Source organism: Pteropus alecto, unplaced genomic scaffold (genome assembly GCF_000325575.1).
Source record: "Pteropus alecto unplaced genomic scaffold, ASM32557v1 scaffold177, whole genome shotgun sequence".
In the NCBI taxonomy this organism is placed as follows: Eukaryota; Metazoa; Chordata; class Mammalia; order Chiroptera; family Pteropodidae; genus Pteropus; species Pteropus alecto.
The window spans coordinates 6,667,284-6,680,217 of NW_006442207.1; the positions used below are offsets into that span (position 1 = coordinate 6,667,284).

Sequence of the window (12,934 nt, forward strand, 5' to 3'; positions counted from 1 at the left end):
CCCGCCCGCCCCTCCACACACTCTCGCTCCTCCAGCCCCGCCCCACCCCTCCGGCGCAGGCCGGTCACTAGCTGGGGAAGAAAAACAGGCGGAGCCGGGGATATCGACGCTGCCCAATCAGAGTGAGGCACTGGCGCCAGGGACGCTACCCAATCAGAGTAAGTAACCCTTTTTCTTTTCTCCGCTGCTCCACGCCCTCTCCACCGCCCACTGGGCGCCGCTGGCTAGGCGGGCCATCGAGTAAGCCTCCAGGAGGGTAGAGTGACGACTCAATCGGAAATTGCCGCTGAAGCTAAGGCAGCCATAACTGATAATGGCAACGGAGTTTTCTGGCTTCCTGTCTACAGTGTGACGTAGATTTCCCTTCGCCCAATCTCTCCGTTGCCCTGGGCAACAGTTGAGCCGCAGGGAAGAGAAGCATCGGTAAGTAGGCCCAAAAAGGGGCCAGGGGTGACCAGACATCCCATGTTTAACAAGTTATTTAATATTCGGGACTACCTGCCCGGGTTAGGGGAGAGGAGGAAGCAGGTTTCCTGGCCCTTAGTGTGCTGGGACGTCTGGTCACTTACCTAGGTGGACAAGAGTTTAGGGCTCAGAAAATCCCTGTCCTGGCCGGAAGTTGCATTTGGCACTTCTGAATGGGGTCACGGCGGAAGGGTGGGAATAGCCTGAGTCCCCCGCTCCCCAGGGAGTGCATATTCCGACTGGAGTCGCGAAGTAAGGTGAGTGTCTCTCGGCTTCGACCCGTGGTGCAGGCCTGTGTCGGACGGTCCCTGAGAGATAGCGCCGAGGAGGCGAGCGGGGCTCAGAGCTGCTTCCGCTGGAAGGTTTTCTTTCCGGGCCGGCCAGGCGGTGGCCCGCCGGCGGCCCGCCCTCCTTCCGCCCCTCTGAAGCTCCCTGTTGGGGCGAGGACGCTCGATTGGCTCCTCCTTTCCCAGCTGCAGCCAGACGGTTCAGGGGGGGGCTTGGGTGCGGTCCGCCGGGCGGTGCCTCTAACTCTGGCAAGGAGCTCCTGACCACGCCTCCCCAAGTTCCAATTAAGTACTTTCACCCCCTGACCTTCGGAGGACAGAGAGTTCCAGAGCTTAAGGAAATCATTTTCCATTCCCAGCTATAAAGGAAAAGGATGGTCCCCCACCACCGCAGCAACACCTCCTAAGTCTTAATTCCCTGCCTCATGTTTTCACATTCTGAATTTTCTCCCTTTTCATTGTCTCTCCTCTCTTGGGGGTTTGTAAGCATTGCTTGCAGTTCTAGAGAAAGGAAAACTGTCCGAATCCTCCAAGTCTACAATTTATTAAACAATTTAATGCTTGTGAATATTCCTTAAAATACAGTATTATGTATGGCTCTTTACAAGACCTGTCACACATTAACTCATGTAGTTCCTTCTATAGGCTTGAATCAAAAACTGTCAGTTGGATGGCTAAAGCTGCGGGGGACGGGCAGGGGTGGAGGGCGGCGGAGAGAGACCAGGAGAACTTCAAGGTAAATTGAAAATTGTTTATACCCAGCCAGTCAACAACAAGGGTGCAAACCTTCCTTTTTAATTTCTACTTCCTTAGCACTCATACTCCAGCCAAAATGAACTACTCTTTGTTTATTCCAAGGTTAATCACTGAAGCACCAATCTTTAGTGATTCTGTATCCATGTCTTGGTTGTCCTTGGAGATGTTTTTCCAGATTCTCCCCACCAGGAAGTAATTTCCCCTCAGCTTACCTAGCACTTTTTGAACCTCTTATATGACAGCCACTATTATAACAGCTGCTTATGTTCTTAGCTTCACTATGTTTATGCCTAAATAGAAATGGTTTGTATCAGATTAATCTGCCTATCATTTATCCTGCACATGGTATTATTTTATTACTTACTGAAAGACAATTTTGTGTGGTCTCCTGGAGGCCCAAGACATTGTCAGCAAAGTCTTAGGAACTTAAGGTTTATCAGAAACTCAGCATAGTCCCTACTACTCAATCTTTTCTTAGGCTTCCCCTTTGAAGACTTTCCAACATGGTATTTCCTCCATTTTTTTTATTTAAAAAATATTCATACATTAAAAAGTTAAAATAATACAATAAACATTCACATACCCTTCACCTAAATCTAACAGTTGTTAACATTTTGCCGTATTTCGTCCTTCTCACACACTTTTTCATTGTCATTGAACCACCTGGAAATAGGTTGCAGACACTTATTGTTAGGCAGACACCTTTAAAATTTCCAACATGTATCTCTTAAAAATTATAAAGTTCTCCTGCAAAACACAATATCATCACAACTAAGGAAATAATTCTGTAATATTTAAAATCCAGTATGTGCATTTTTCCATTCGACCCAAGAATATTTTATACCTTCTCTTCCCCAACTCCCCTGGCAAAAAACATCAGGATCCAGTCAAAGTTTATATATTCTATTTGGGTATTGTAACTCTTTAGCCTTAATCTTGAACAGTACCCCCACCCCAAACCTTTTTTTTTTTCACTTGTGACATTGGCATTTTGAAGTGTTCAGGCCAGGTCTTTGTCACCTTTTTTATTTTATGTAATTCAGAACTTGGTCTAGAGGCTTGATTATATTCAATTTAACATTTTTTTGCAAGAATAATTCAAAGTATTCATACTTTTCCAATCATGATTAAGCCTTCTCAAATGCCAACTACATCTATCCATGCTGTGAGTAGTTGAATCCATCTCACTTCTCAGCACATGTAGCTTTCTGTGGTGTCCTACAAGTAAGAGTTTAGCATTTAATCCTCCTGTTTGTGTAGAGTATGTGTTATTATCCTGGACTGGCAACATAGACTGCCTACCTTTTAATAAAATGTTGCTGCTTCTTTGCCTACACTTGGAGCTGATGCAATGTAATCTGCAGCAAAGTGTACTGATGTCAGCATAGTTTCATGAGTTTCAACTCATGGTATCCCAAGGACTGTTAATGAAAGATGTGTGGGCCCTGCAATTCATATACAGATGAATCTTGATGTTATCAAAGAAGATACCAAGGAAACTGCCGGCCATCTGGCCACATTCCAATTTAGGCAATGTTATTTTTCTCCCTGAAATTCTCTTGCAAGTCCTAATTGGTCCTAGTATTCTTAGGATAGCTGTTAGGTAGCATTCATCAGAGCCTATTAAAAATTGCAAAATCAAAATTATACTTAACACTTAGTACATTATGAACATTCTCTGCCCAATGGATAGGGAAGTGCTTGCAGAATTTACTTTATAATCACAAAGGAAAAACCCTAAAACTGCCAAGCTCATGTACTCTTCCTATCCTAGACTTATATTTGATCATGAAAGATAAGTGAAAGGAAGAAAATACACTTAAGGGAGTGAAAGAAAATGCTCTGGGAGGGCAGAAACTTAGATTGGTATAGATTGTTTTTAGCCATCATACTGAAAGTTAAGTAAAGCATTCCATTAGTCACTTCTTTTGTGTAGAAGGAAATTTGCTCATGTGAGACTATGAAACAATTTAAAGTTGACTCCAAATTCAAGTAAGGCAAAAATAATATACCACTTAAGACCAGATTTTAGAATCAGACCTGAATTTTAAAAACAGGGCCATTTACTAGCTGGTGACTTTGGACAGTTTACTCATTCTATTTATCATCTATTAAATGGAGCCATAAAACCTCTTTGGATTGTTGAACAGAATGAATCAAATATGTATAAAGTGCTATAGCTTGGTGTATTGCACATAGTATGTAGTCAGTTTATGGTAGTTATTAATAACTTCTAAAGCAGTCCAATTTGGGCACATAGTAGGCATTAAATATTTTTTAAGTAAATGAATCTAAGACAGTGATTCTTCAAGTTTAATATGAAGAACTTAATTAAAAATTAAAGATTCTGATTCAGAGGTCTGGGGAAATGTCCAGAAAAATCTGTATTTTAATATCCAAGGGATTTTGATGCAAGTGATCTGAGGATCAGGCTTTAAGAAACACTGTGGAAAGTAACATTTCTTTCCCTTTCCTTGCATACTGTTGAGATAGCTATATATCTCATGCTGAGAATGTAAAAAGCTCTTCAAATACTTTTTAAAGGTTAATGGCTAACATTTTTAGGACCACTTTCTAGTATTGAATTTTAAAATAGCAAAAAATTATTAGAAAGAGGCATTCTGCATGAGTAGGATGTGTCATTTATAACTTAATAGTAGTTTCTGCTACTTAAGTATACCAAAACCAATGGCATCATCCAGGTTCACCCAAGAACAGTTCCTGTTCTTAGGCCTAGGCACATTCCAGAAGCTAGACAGCACACATTTTATTCACATGAGTCTGGATTAATTAGCCAAATTGAACATGTTGTAACATTTTTCTACTAGCAGATGCCAGATCGCAAACAGAATAGAATCTACAATGGTTTCCAAATATATGACACATGACGTTATTTAGCATCTCCAGATGAACATTATCAACCCAAATTATGCACTCTGCTAGCATGTGGGGAGCTACTTAAGTGAGAGGGAGCATTATTACATTGTAAAACTAGCTGAAAAACTCTTTCACCTTTTTCTCACGTTAGTTTACATTCAAAAATCTAATATGCATTTTAAAATTCATCTATTAGTCAACCACAAGTCTTGGATAAAAAATACATTTTTAAAAATATTTTTCCTACAATCTTTGCTGCACCACCCACAACCTACATTAGGCAGATTGAATTTACTTAAAAGGAACTAACTTATTAAATATTCACAAAAGAAAAATGTCCTGTACATAAATGGGATTGCGTCTGGTGTCTCCCTCAGTTCCTGGAGATTGTAATTTTGCTTCTTAATGCCTATCAATGATAAAATAGAACTGTCTGGCATGTAACATGTTGCATTGGCTCTGTATTTTACTGAAGTTGCAAAGTCGAGTGCCTGTTAGTAGCTGGGCAGGTAAAGGGAAACAATAGCAGTAGTGGAACTTGGAGAACTCCCTGTGCTCATCTAAAAGGGGCCTCACTTCCCAGCCACAGCCAAATTTTGCCATGTGGAAATAAAAGCTTGACATTGCCACATTTGTTAAGAGAAGCTGAAATTTGGACTTTATATGAAATCTCCTGGCTTTTAAACATTGGTTCAAATACTTTATAAACATTTAGCAAGCCAGCAAAATGTTTAACTGCATAGAGCCAAAGGCTACCAATTTATGATCTCTGTCTCTCTCACATGAAAACATGATTGGTACTTTGAGAATCTCAAAATGCTTTAGCAATGTTTTCTTTTTGCCGTATTTCAGGTTCATTTACTGGTGTAGTTAGGCAACATGTCACTTGTCACCTCCATCAGAAATTCAAGATTCTTAGGTACATCAAGCTTCTATTCCCTTAATTACATTTTTAAAGGTTTTTACTCTTTGCTACCAACTTAAAAACTTATCCATATTTTTCAATCTTGAATTATATTATGGCATAGGTTTGCTTTGTTATAGTTGTAAAAATATATTTAAGAATACCATTTGGCAGCAGATGCTCTTGAAAAATAAATAAAACAGGTTTTTAAAAGAAAACACTTTTAAATATGCCATGCTATCTTATAGGTACCATGGTGTTGATGAGGATTCAAAGGTTTTTTTAGAGTTAGGAGGTAGTTAACGGGAAATCTAGAACAAGTCCTTTATTATAGCGATATGAAAATTAAACCTGGAATAAGAAGTGTCACACTACATTTCTAAGCACTTTCACATCCACCTTTCACTTGAATTTTGCAACCCAGGATAGATACTAAACATCTTTTATGAGAAAATCAAACCTCCAGTTAAGAAATGCATTCAAGGTCACACAGTAGAGCCAGAATACAGCCCTATATCCCATTTAAAGTATAAACATGAAGCAGATTGACTAGAAAATTAAGTAATCTGACTCCAGGACCTTCTCAACAACTACACTATATTGTTATCTCGTTTTACCACCAGCCCTACCATGTACCATCTTTCCACATACTTCTCAGTTGAGATTATATACATTTCTATAGTTCATACTACTGTACCATTGACTTTCAAGGTCTTCAGTATTTTTTACCTTCCTATTGGACTCCCACACTCAATAGGTCTGAACATAAATCATGGTCTTCACCCTTCACTTCTAACCTGTTCCTTCTGTGTTCCCAACTTGAATACTTGCACCATCCACTCGAACATGTCAGCTTGAAATCTCAGTCATCCTTGATCATTTCTTTATCACCCAGAAGGTGCCTGGCATGGGGGGTCTGGGGGGAATGGTGGTGGTGGTTTGAATTCAACTTTGTGTATCCTTCAGTACCTCTTATATCTTCTCTTAATACCCATTATCACTCCTTTTGTTCATACTCTGATCATCTTACCTAAACAATTACAACTTTCTCATTAATCTCCTTACCACTTTTTTTTTTTTTTGGTCTAAACTGTTTCTAAAATATTAATCTCATGTCACACAACCACTCAGAGCCATCCAACTAGCTCCCTCCTGTCTCTAGGATATAAAATTCAAACTCTGAGGCGTGGCATTCAAGGCTGAGAGCATGAACTGGACTCCACCTATGTAGTTCCACCATAGTATATACACTGTATTCATGGCCATTCCCTCAGGCTTTTTTATTTTTCAATGCTTCTTTCTTTGAGTATATTTTTCCCTTTGTCTAGAGCACCCTTCCGTTAGTATACAGCTGCTTCTCTTGGTAGTAAACCCCCATTCTTCCTTCTGGGACTGGTTCTAATTTTAATTCTTCAGAGACCAGCCACTGTCACCTATCCTGAACCAAGTCATTCATGGCTTTGGTTTCTTAAGGCACAATAGATATACTTTTCTTAAAGTTGTATTCAATTTTAACTATTTATTTACGCCCCTACCCCCGCCCTCACCTCCCCCAAATTTTTCGAGGAAGTGGTTCTTACCCACTGTATCTCCCTCATTTAGCTGTGGCTGGCACATTAGACTCTTTGTTTGTTGAAAGAAAATTTATGGTTACATAGGCACTTATGATCCCAAAGTCCTCTTCTTATATTACATTTACTTTCCACTCTGAAAAATTCCCTCGTCACTAAAAAAGCATCTTTTTCTACTCCAGCCTTTACTGTCCAGTGTTTACATCCAAAGTGCTATCCTTATTAATAGATATATAGCCATTAACTTTTTTATGTTCAACATTAATGTATAATTTGTTTTGACCAATTTTCCACTAATTGTAATAACTCAATCCAGAATAAAGTATTTCATTTAAACTTGTAAATGTTTTTGTAGCAGTGAAGTATAGTAGGATGATCATTAAAATATGTTCAAGCATGAAAATATATTACTTTAAAGTAAAATTAAGTAGAATGGAAACAGAGGACTAGGGAGAAAAAAAGATGTAAAATATCTGACTAAAAAATACCTTTTTTAAAATTAATGGATGATGGTAGCTATCAAATTGCTATGGTATTTAGATTATACTGGATATACTTTTAGACAGACTGATACGTTATTTTTAAACATGCTGGAAATTATATCCTTTATAACTTGAAACATAACCAATTTACATGTCACTTTAGAAATGTGTAAAGGGGTACCTAGTTTTTCTACCTAGTTTTTCAAAATCTCTGGGGGTTGTGCAAGCATAAAATTTTAGTAACTCTGATATATATATTCTCAAGGTTCAGAAGCATGCTTTGTGCTCTTGTCCAGTCCTACACCCATAATTTAGTTTTATTACTGAACTAAATCCCCCTAGAGATTTTTAACTTGTCCAAGTTGTATGATTATGTTATCAACATGTGTATGACTGATTTATAGTAATCCTTCCTAGACTTATGCCTCTTTTAAGTCTCACTCCGACAGCTTAGTAAAATATTTCATGACAAAAATTTGGTTTCCCTCCAAATTCTTCTGGATTAATATTGGACACCTAGCTCAAGTGGCTATGACAGGTTTGCTTACTTTGTCATGACTTTGAAATGCACCATCTATCTAAAACCATTATCTAGGAGAAATTACAAACTAAAGAAACTATAGGGATAAAGGAAGCAACAGATTATTTTCCAATTACCTAGACCAAGAGCTTCAAAAAATGATTAATGAACACTCATTCTCTGAGTTCTATTAGTGTAAGAATTTTATTTCTGCAGTTTAATGTGTTTTCTCTTAAAATATGCCTTGACAATCTGTATCATTTTAAAATCCAGCACAGTATTCCACTGTATGGCTGTTCAGCAATTTTTGACATATTGAACATTTAGATTTGCCCATTTATGAACATTTTGCTGTTCAATGAAATGCTTTAATGAATATTCTTATTCTTATATCTTTATACATTCGTGCTTTCTGTCTTTAGGGCTCATTACTAGAAGTAGAATGGTTGCATCAGAGAAAATATGCATAGTTTTAGTAAATATTATAAAACGTCCATCTAAAAGAGCTGTACCAACAAACCCATCCACCAAGAGTATCCATTTTCCTCTACCTTCCCAAACTATAGATACCATCAGGCTTTTGACTTTTTTTGTAATTTTAAGACATAATATACACAACAAAATGAGACTACAATGATTTTTACCTTCGTAATGAGGTGACTTTCCTATTTAAATTGCAATACCCACCACCATCTCCAGCACTCCTAAGTCCCCTTAAACTATTTTATTTTCTGCAGCACTTACTACCTTCTAGCATTTTATTATTTTTTCCACGTACTCTAGAGTGTATGCTCCAAAAAGGCAAAGTTTGTTTTTTGTCTGTTTTGTTCACTAATGAACAGTGCCTGGCACATGGTAGACACATTTATTGAACTGAATGATACAGCAGTTGTATGCTAAACAAGAATTTTGGCCATAGCTGGTATGTTGCTTCTTTGGTTCACCTGTCCCCAGTGTTACACACCTTACCTTACCAGGAAGTATCCTTAGGAGGAGCCACAACTCTTTAGAGCAGTGGTCCCCTAACCTTTTTGGCACCAGGGACCGATGCTATGAGAACCTAATGCCTGATGATCTGAGGTGGAGCTGAGGCGGTGATGCTAGCACTGGGGAGCAGCTGCAAATACAGATGAAGCTTCACTCGCTCGCCCGCCTCTCACCTTATGCTGTGTGACCTGGTTCCTACAACAGGCCACAGACCAGTACTAGTCTGCGGCCTGGGACTGGGGACTCCTGCTAGACCATGTTACACCAGACAAAACACCCATGTTTGGCTAGTAGCAGGCCACCTGGAGAAGGAAATAAATGCCCCTTTCTACTCTGGACTACATGGGCAGTTAATTATCAAGACAATTTGCCCTTGTCAGTGCAACCATCCAACCACCACCATGCTTATTTTAGCCCTTCCCTTCCTGTTTCTCCAGCCAGTTCCTGGGCGGGGGGATAGGAACAAGAACCAACCCTGGTAAAGCAGACACTCCACCCAGGCATGTGATGGCCCTAATCTTCCCCACACCAGGCCCAACCCACTCCTTACCAGGCCTTGGGCCCCCCACGCCCTTTCCAGTAACAATGGCAGCTTAGTCAAACAGAAAACTAAGATTTGGTACAGCACCAAGTTTTGTTGTTTTCCTCAGTCCAGATGCTAGATGTGAAAGAGGTATAGACCAGAGAAAGCAAAAGGATAGTGACTGAATTCTGGGTAGCTGGCATAGTTAGTCTGTAAAACATATGAGTTAAGTGTATGTTCACCCACAATTTTAGCACTTTGGTGGTAAAAAAAAATGTGGTGATATAAAAATGCTTAGCTACTGTGTATTTCCTTGATATTTATCAACATCTATATAATGTATATCCTCTTTTTCAGTAGCATATGTCAGATTAGGCCCACATAAGGGTCTAATGAATGTTTTCATTGTGGTATCTTTAATGGAGAGACTTTGTTATTATACTCAGGGTAATCAGGAAATCTACAATGTTATTAGCCTTCAACATAAATGGCAGGGAGGGGTGAAGAAATGATCACTAGGTACCACTGGCAGGCCTAAGTAACAAGGAGGAGAGAATGTGGCAGGTGGAGCTGTACATTCTAAGGAAATTGCTTATATTGCATTTATCTCAGATTCCAGTTATAGTTGCTTTATTCCTGGTTCATTCCCTTATTTTATCTTTTCTCCCAGACACAGCAGCTTAGGGGTAAATTCTGATGACAAAGTTCTGGAACGCTAATAGAGGTTCAAGACCTTTACATGTTCTGAAAGGAATTTGAATAAGAGGAAGCTTTTATTAGGAATGTCAAAGTAGTAGTGGAGTGGGAATAACTAAGACTAGAAGCAGCTTCACATGATTACAACTCATTTGCAGTGGGTGGTAAAGGCAGGCACCAAGCCAGCATCACCACTTTATAAATAATAAATCTTCTGTGGTGGTGATATTGTGAAAGACACACGGTAAGGTTACATCAGTATGGTGAAATATCACAAAATGGATGGGGCTGTCTGGAGAACATCTGTTTGGAAAGGAATCATGCTACAAATTACAGTCCAGACCACCTTGAATATATGGCAGTGAGAAGTAACACTGGGAGCAAATGTCATCAGCCAGAGATGGCACATATGCTGGGATAATAACAAAACACTTGTGAGGGTATTCGTTGGCACTTTAATATATAGTACCTCTGTTAAGGAAAATAGTAAACTGAAAGCATACCTCACTTCTGTTCAAACGCCAATTTCACCTGTTTGTGTTACTTCCTTACAACTTGCAGCTCTGCAGCCAGAAACTGATCCTTAGGGCGCTTTTGTCGTTATAACAAAAGGGTTAAAGTAGAAACCAGCTGTTAGCTATTGAGAGAAGTGAGAATGTTAGGAAATATTTACCTCATCCTTTTCCTAACTACCTGCCTTACACCACCACCACCTCCCAAATGGTCATGTTATTTTACTCACCCACCATTCAGGGGAGATGCTCAGTGTGAACCAAGGTGGCTGCCGATAAATGCCTTTGTTTTCTTCAGCTGATATCCACTAATTATCTTTGTCTGAAAAACAAGCCTACCAATTTTTTGATAGGAGAGGGGAAATTTTAGAACATGCAGCCTTCTACTTAATACCACCACTGATGAAAGTTGGTAAGATCTATGAACCCTCTCAGCCTTGTTTCAATGTAAAGACCTGCATGAAATTAAGGGGAAAATTACACAAGGATAGGTAGTCCATTTTTTATAGGAATTGTGATTTTACTTCTTAATGGAAATATCTCAAGCAATGCGCTTTGGAAATTCATTTGTGAATAATACTAATACTTGATTTTTTATTTGAAGGAAAAAACTATATCCAACAATTCAGATATGGCAGAAATGAAGTCCATGTTCCGGGAAGTTCTTCCAAAACAAGGTATTTAAATCTCAAATACTTAGATCATAGAAAATTTTAGGTACCTAAAAAGTAATAGGCAGGCAGAGTCACATAGTAGGCTCAATAGCTAAAAATCGGGAACTATTTTCTGTTCTGTATCTCACATTTACTGTCCATTTCTACTATGCTTCTTTCACAAGTAGGTTGGTAAAGGAGTGATCCATAGTTTTTACCCAGTAAAAGGATGACAAAAGCAGCATTGTTTCTTAAACCTAGAAATCTTGTTATATTCAAGATTGCAGATGATTTGAAATTTTCAATGAAAAAGAGAGCACTGTAATTCACCTTAATTTTAAGTAAGGTCTGGAAGTGGGGAAAAAGAAACTCAAATCAAGCAACAGTAAGAAAAGCTGAAAGTTTGTTAAACATTCAGTAATTTGAATATTCATGTTAAATTAATACCATATTTTACTATATAAGTATATTTAGGGACTATGTGTTTCTCCCAAATCTTTTTTCAAATTAAACATCTGACACAAAAAGTTATGTCTTGTGGTAGCTTAGAATAGTAGGTAAAAAGTTCAAAACTTGTCTTTCTCATAACTCCCTATTATTAAATGCTGCTTTTATATTGAAGTAATGTTACTGGGTTATCTCAAACTAATTCTTATTTCTTTTTAAACTTAGGGCAGTTGTCTGTGGAAGATATAACCACAATGGTGCTGTGTAAACCCAAACTTTTACCCTTAAAATCTCTGACTCTGGAAAAACTGGAGAAAATGCAGCAAGCTGCACAGGATACAGTTCGCCAACAAGAAATGGAAGAAAAGGAACAGCAGCAAATAACTGAGTGATAACTTAGCACTTGTACAGAACACTCTACCTTATTGTAATAGCAAGAAAATTATCTGTATGCTGAAAGTAGTATGTGTCAATAAAACTGATCGTATTTATGTAAACAATATAAAAATACCTGACTAATGAAACTTGTGAATTTAAACATTCTGGTTTGAAGATCATTTTAAAACTCTGAACCCAAATTTTATGCGTTTTACCCAAGTTGTTTGAACTGCAAATTATTGTTCACCATTCCTATCAGTTTAGTTTTATCGATAATATTCTTAAGTACAAATGACTAAACGTAACTTTGATATTCAGAGAACATTTACATGTTAATTAAAAACTGAGCCTTAAGATACATTCTAATCTTGCATTGTGGAATTGTAAAACGTTTTTAATGAATTTTGTCATGTTTAAGTCTATCTTGCCTGACCAACTAATCCCACCAGTAATGACAGACTATATTAAAATAAATTTTTTTTTAAGAAACCCTCACCTGAGCTTTTAATTATGCTGATTTTAAGGACTTAACGAATTACTGGTTACCTTTATCATCCAGGTTATCAAACACAATTAAAACCCTAAAAACGGAAAGTTATATGGACTTGAAAGAGCCCAGGAGGTAAATATGAACATTCAATTTGTAGTTCTAATTGTAAAAGACTACCTAAACCTGTAATAAGTATATTCCTAAGAATACCATTGTAAATTTTGAATATAATTCTTGGTTAGTTTGCTGCAGTCAATAGACAAATTAGCAAAGGCCTTAAGACCTTGCTGAGTAATTAAGGATCTCCGCAAAAGAGGTTAAAAATGTGATCATTCATTAGACAATTGTTATTGGTAGCTCCTATTTTCTCAGAAAATGTAAAACTT

The 12,934-nt window shown here is 38.1% G+C and overlaps 2 protein-coding genes across 5 annotated transcripts in view; one reads left to right on the forward strand and one right to left on the reverse strand.

Annotated features, from left to right (window-relative positions):
- The window catches only part of SHOC2 (SHOC2, leucine rich repeat scaffold protein), a 67,644-nt gene extending 66,938 nt beyond the window's left edge, over window positions 1-706 (reverse strand). For both annotated transcript variants that reach the window (XM_006920859.3, XM_025039196.1), the window contains exon 1: window positions 570-706. The gene's annotated coding sequence lies outside the window, so the exon portion shown is untranslated. The remainder of the gene's footprint in view (window positions 1-569) is intronic.
- BBIP1 (BBSome interacting protein 1) lies at window positions 181-12,553 on the forward strand. Of its 3 annotated transcripts, XM_015596340.2 has the most exons (4): window positions 181-423; window positions 1,398-1,488; window positions 11,185-11,257; window positions 11,906-12,553. In XM_015596340.2, the coding sequence occupies exons 2-4, from the start codon at window positions 1,423-1,425 to the stop codon at window positions 12,070-12,072; spliced, it is 306 nt and encodes a 101-aa protein (XP_015451826.1). In that variant the 5' UTR covers window positions 181-423; window positions 1,398-1,422; the 3' UTR covers window positions 12,073-12,553. The 3 variants fall into 3 exon arrangements, 2 of the variants coding, with proteins under 2 accessions (XP_015451826.1, XP_015451825.1); XR_439306.3 differs by lacking the exon at window positions 1,398-1,488 and having other exon boundaries at window positions 194-423; XM_015596339.2 differs by lacking the exons at window positions 181-423; window positions 1,398-1,488 and adding an exon at window positions 590-722.
- Window positions 12,554-12,934: the final 381 nt, after the last annotated feature.

Coding starts and splice junctions, on each gene's coding strand:
- BBIP1 (XM_015596339.2), top strand. CDS start 639: ATGGGGTCACGGCGGAAGGGTGGGAATAGCCTGAGTCCCCCGCTCCCC. Junction 723..11,184: donor GACTGGAGTCGCGAAGTAAG/GTGAGTGTCTCT, acceptor TTTTATTTGAAG/GAAAAAACTATATCCAACAA. Junction 11,258..11,905: donor GGAAGTTCTTCCAAAACAAG/GTATTTAAATCT, acceptor TTTTAAACTTAG/GGCAGTTGTCTGTGGAAGAT.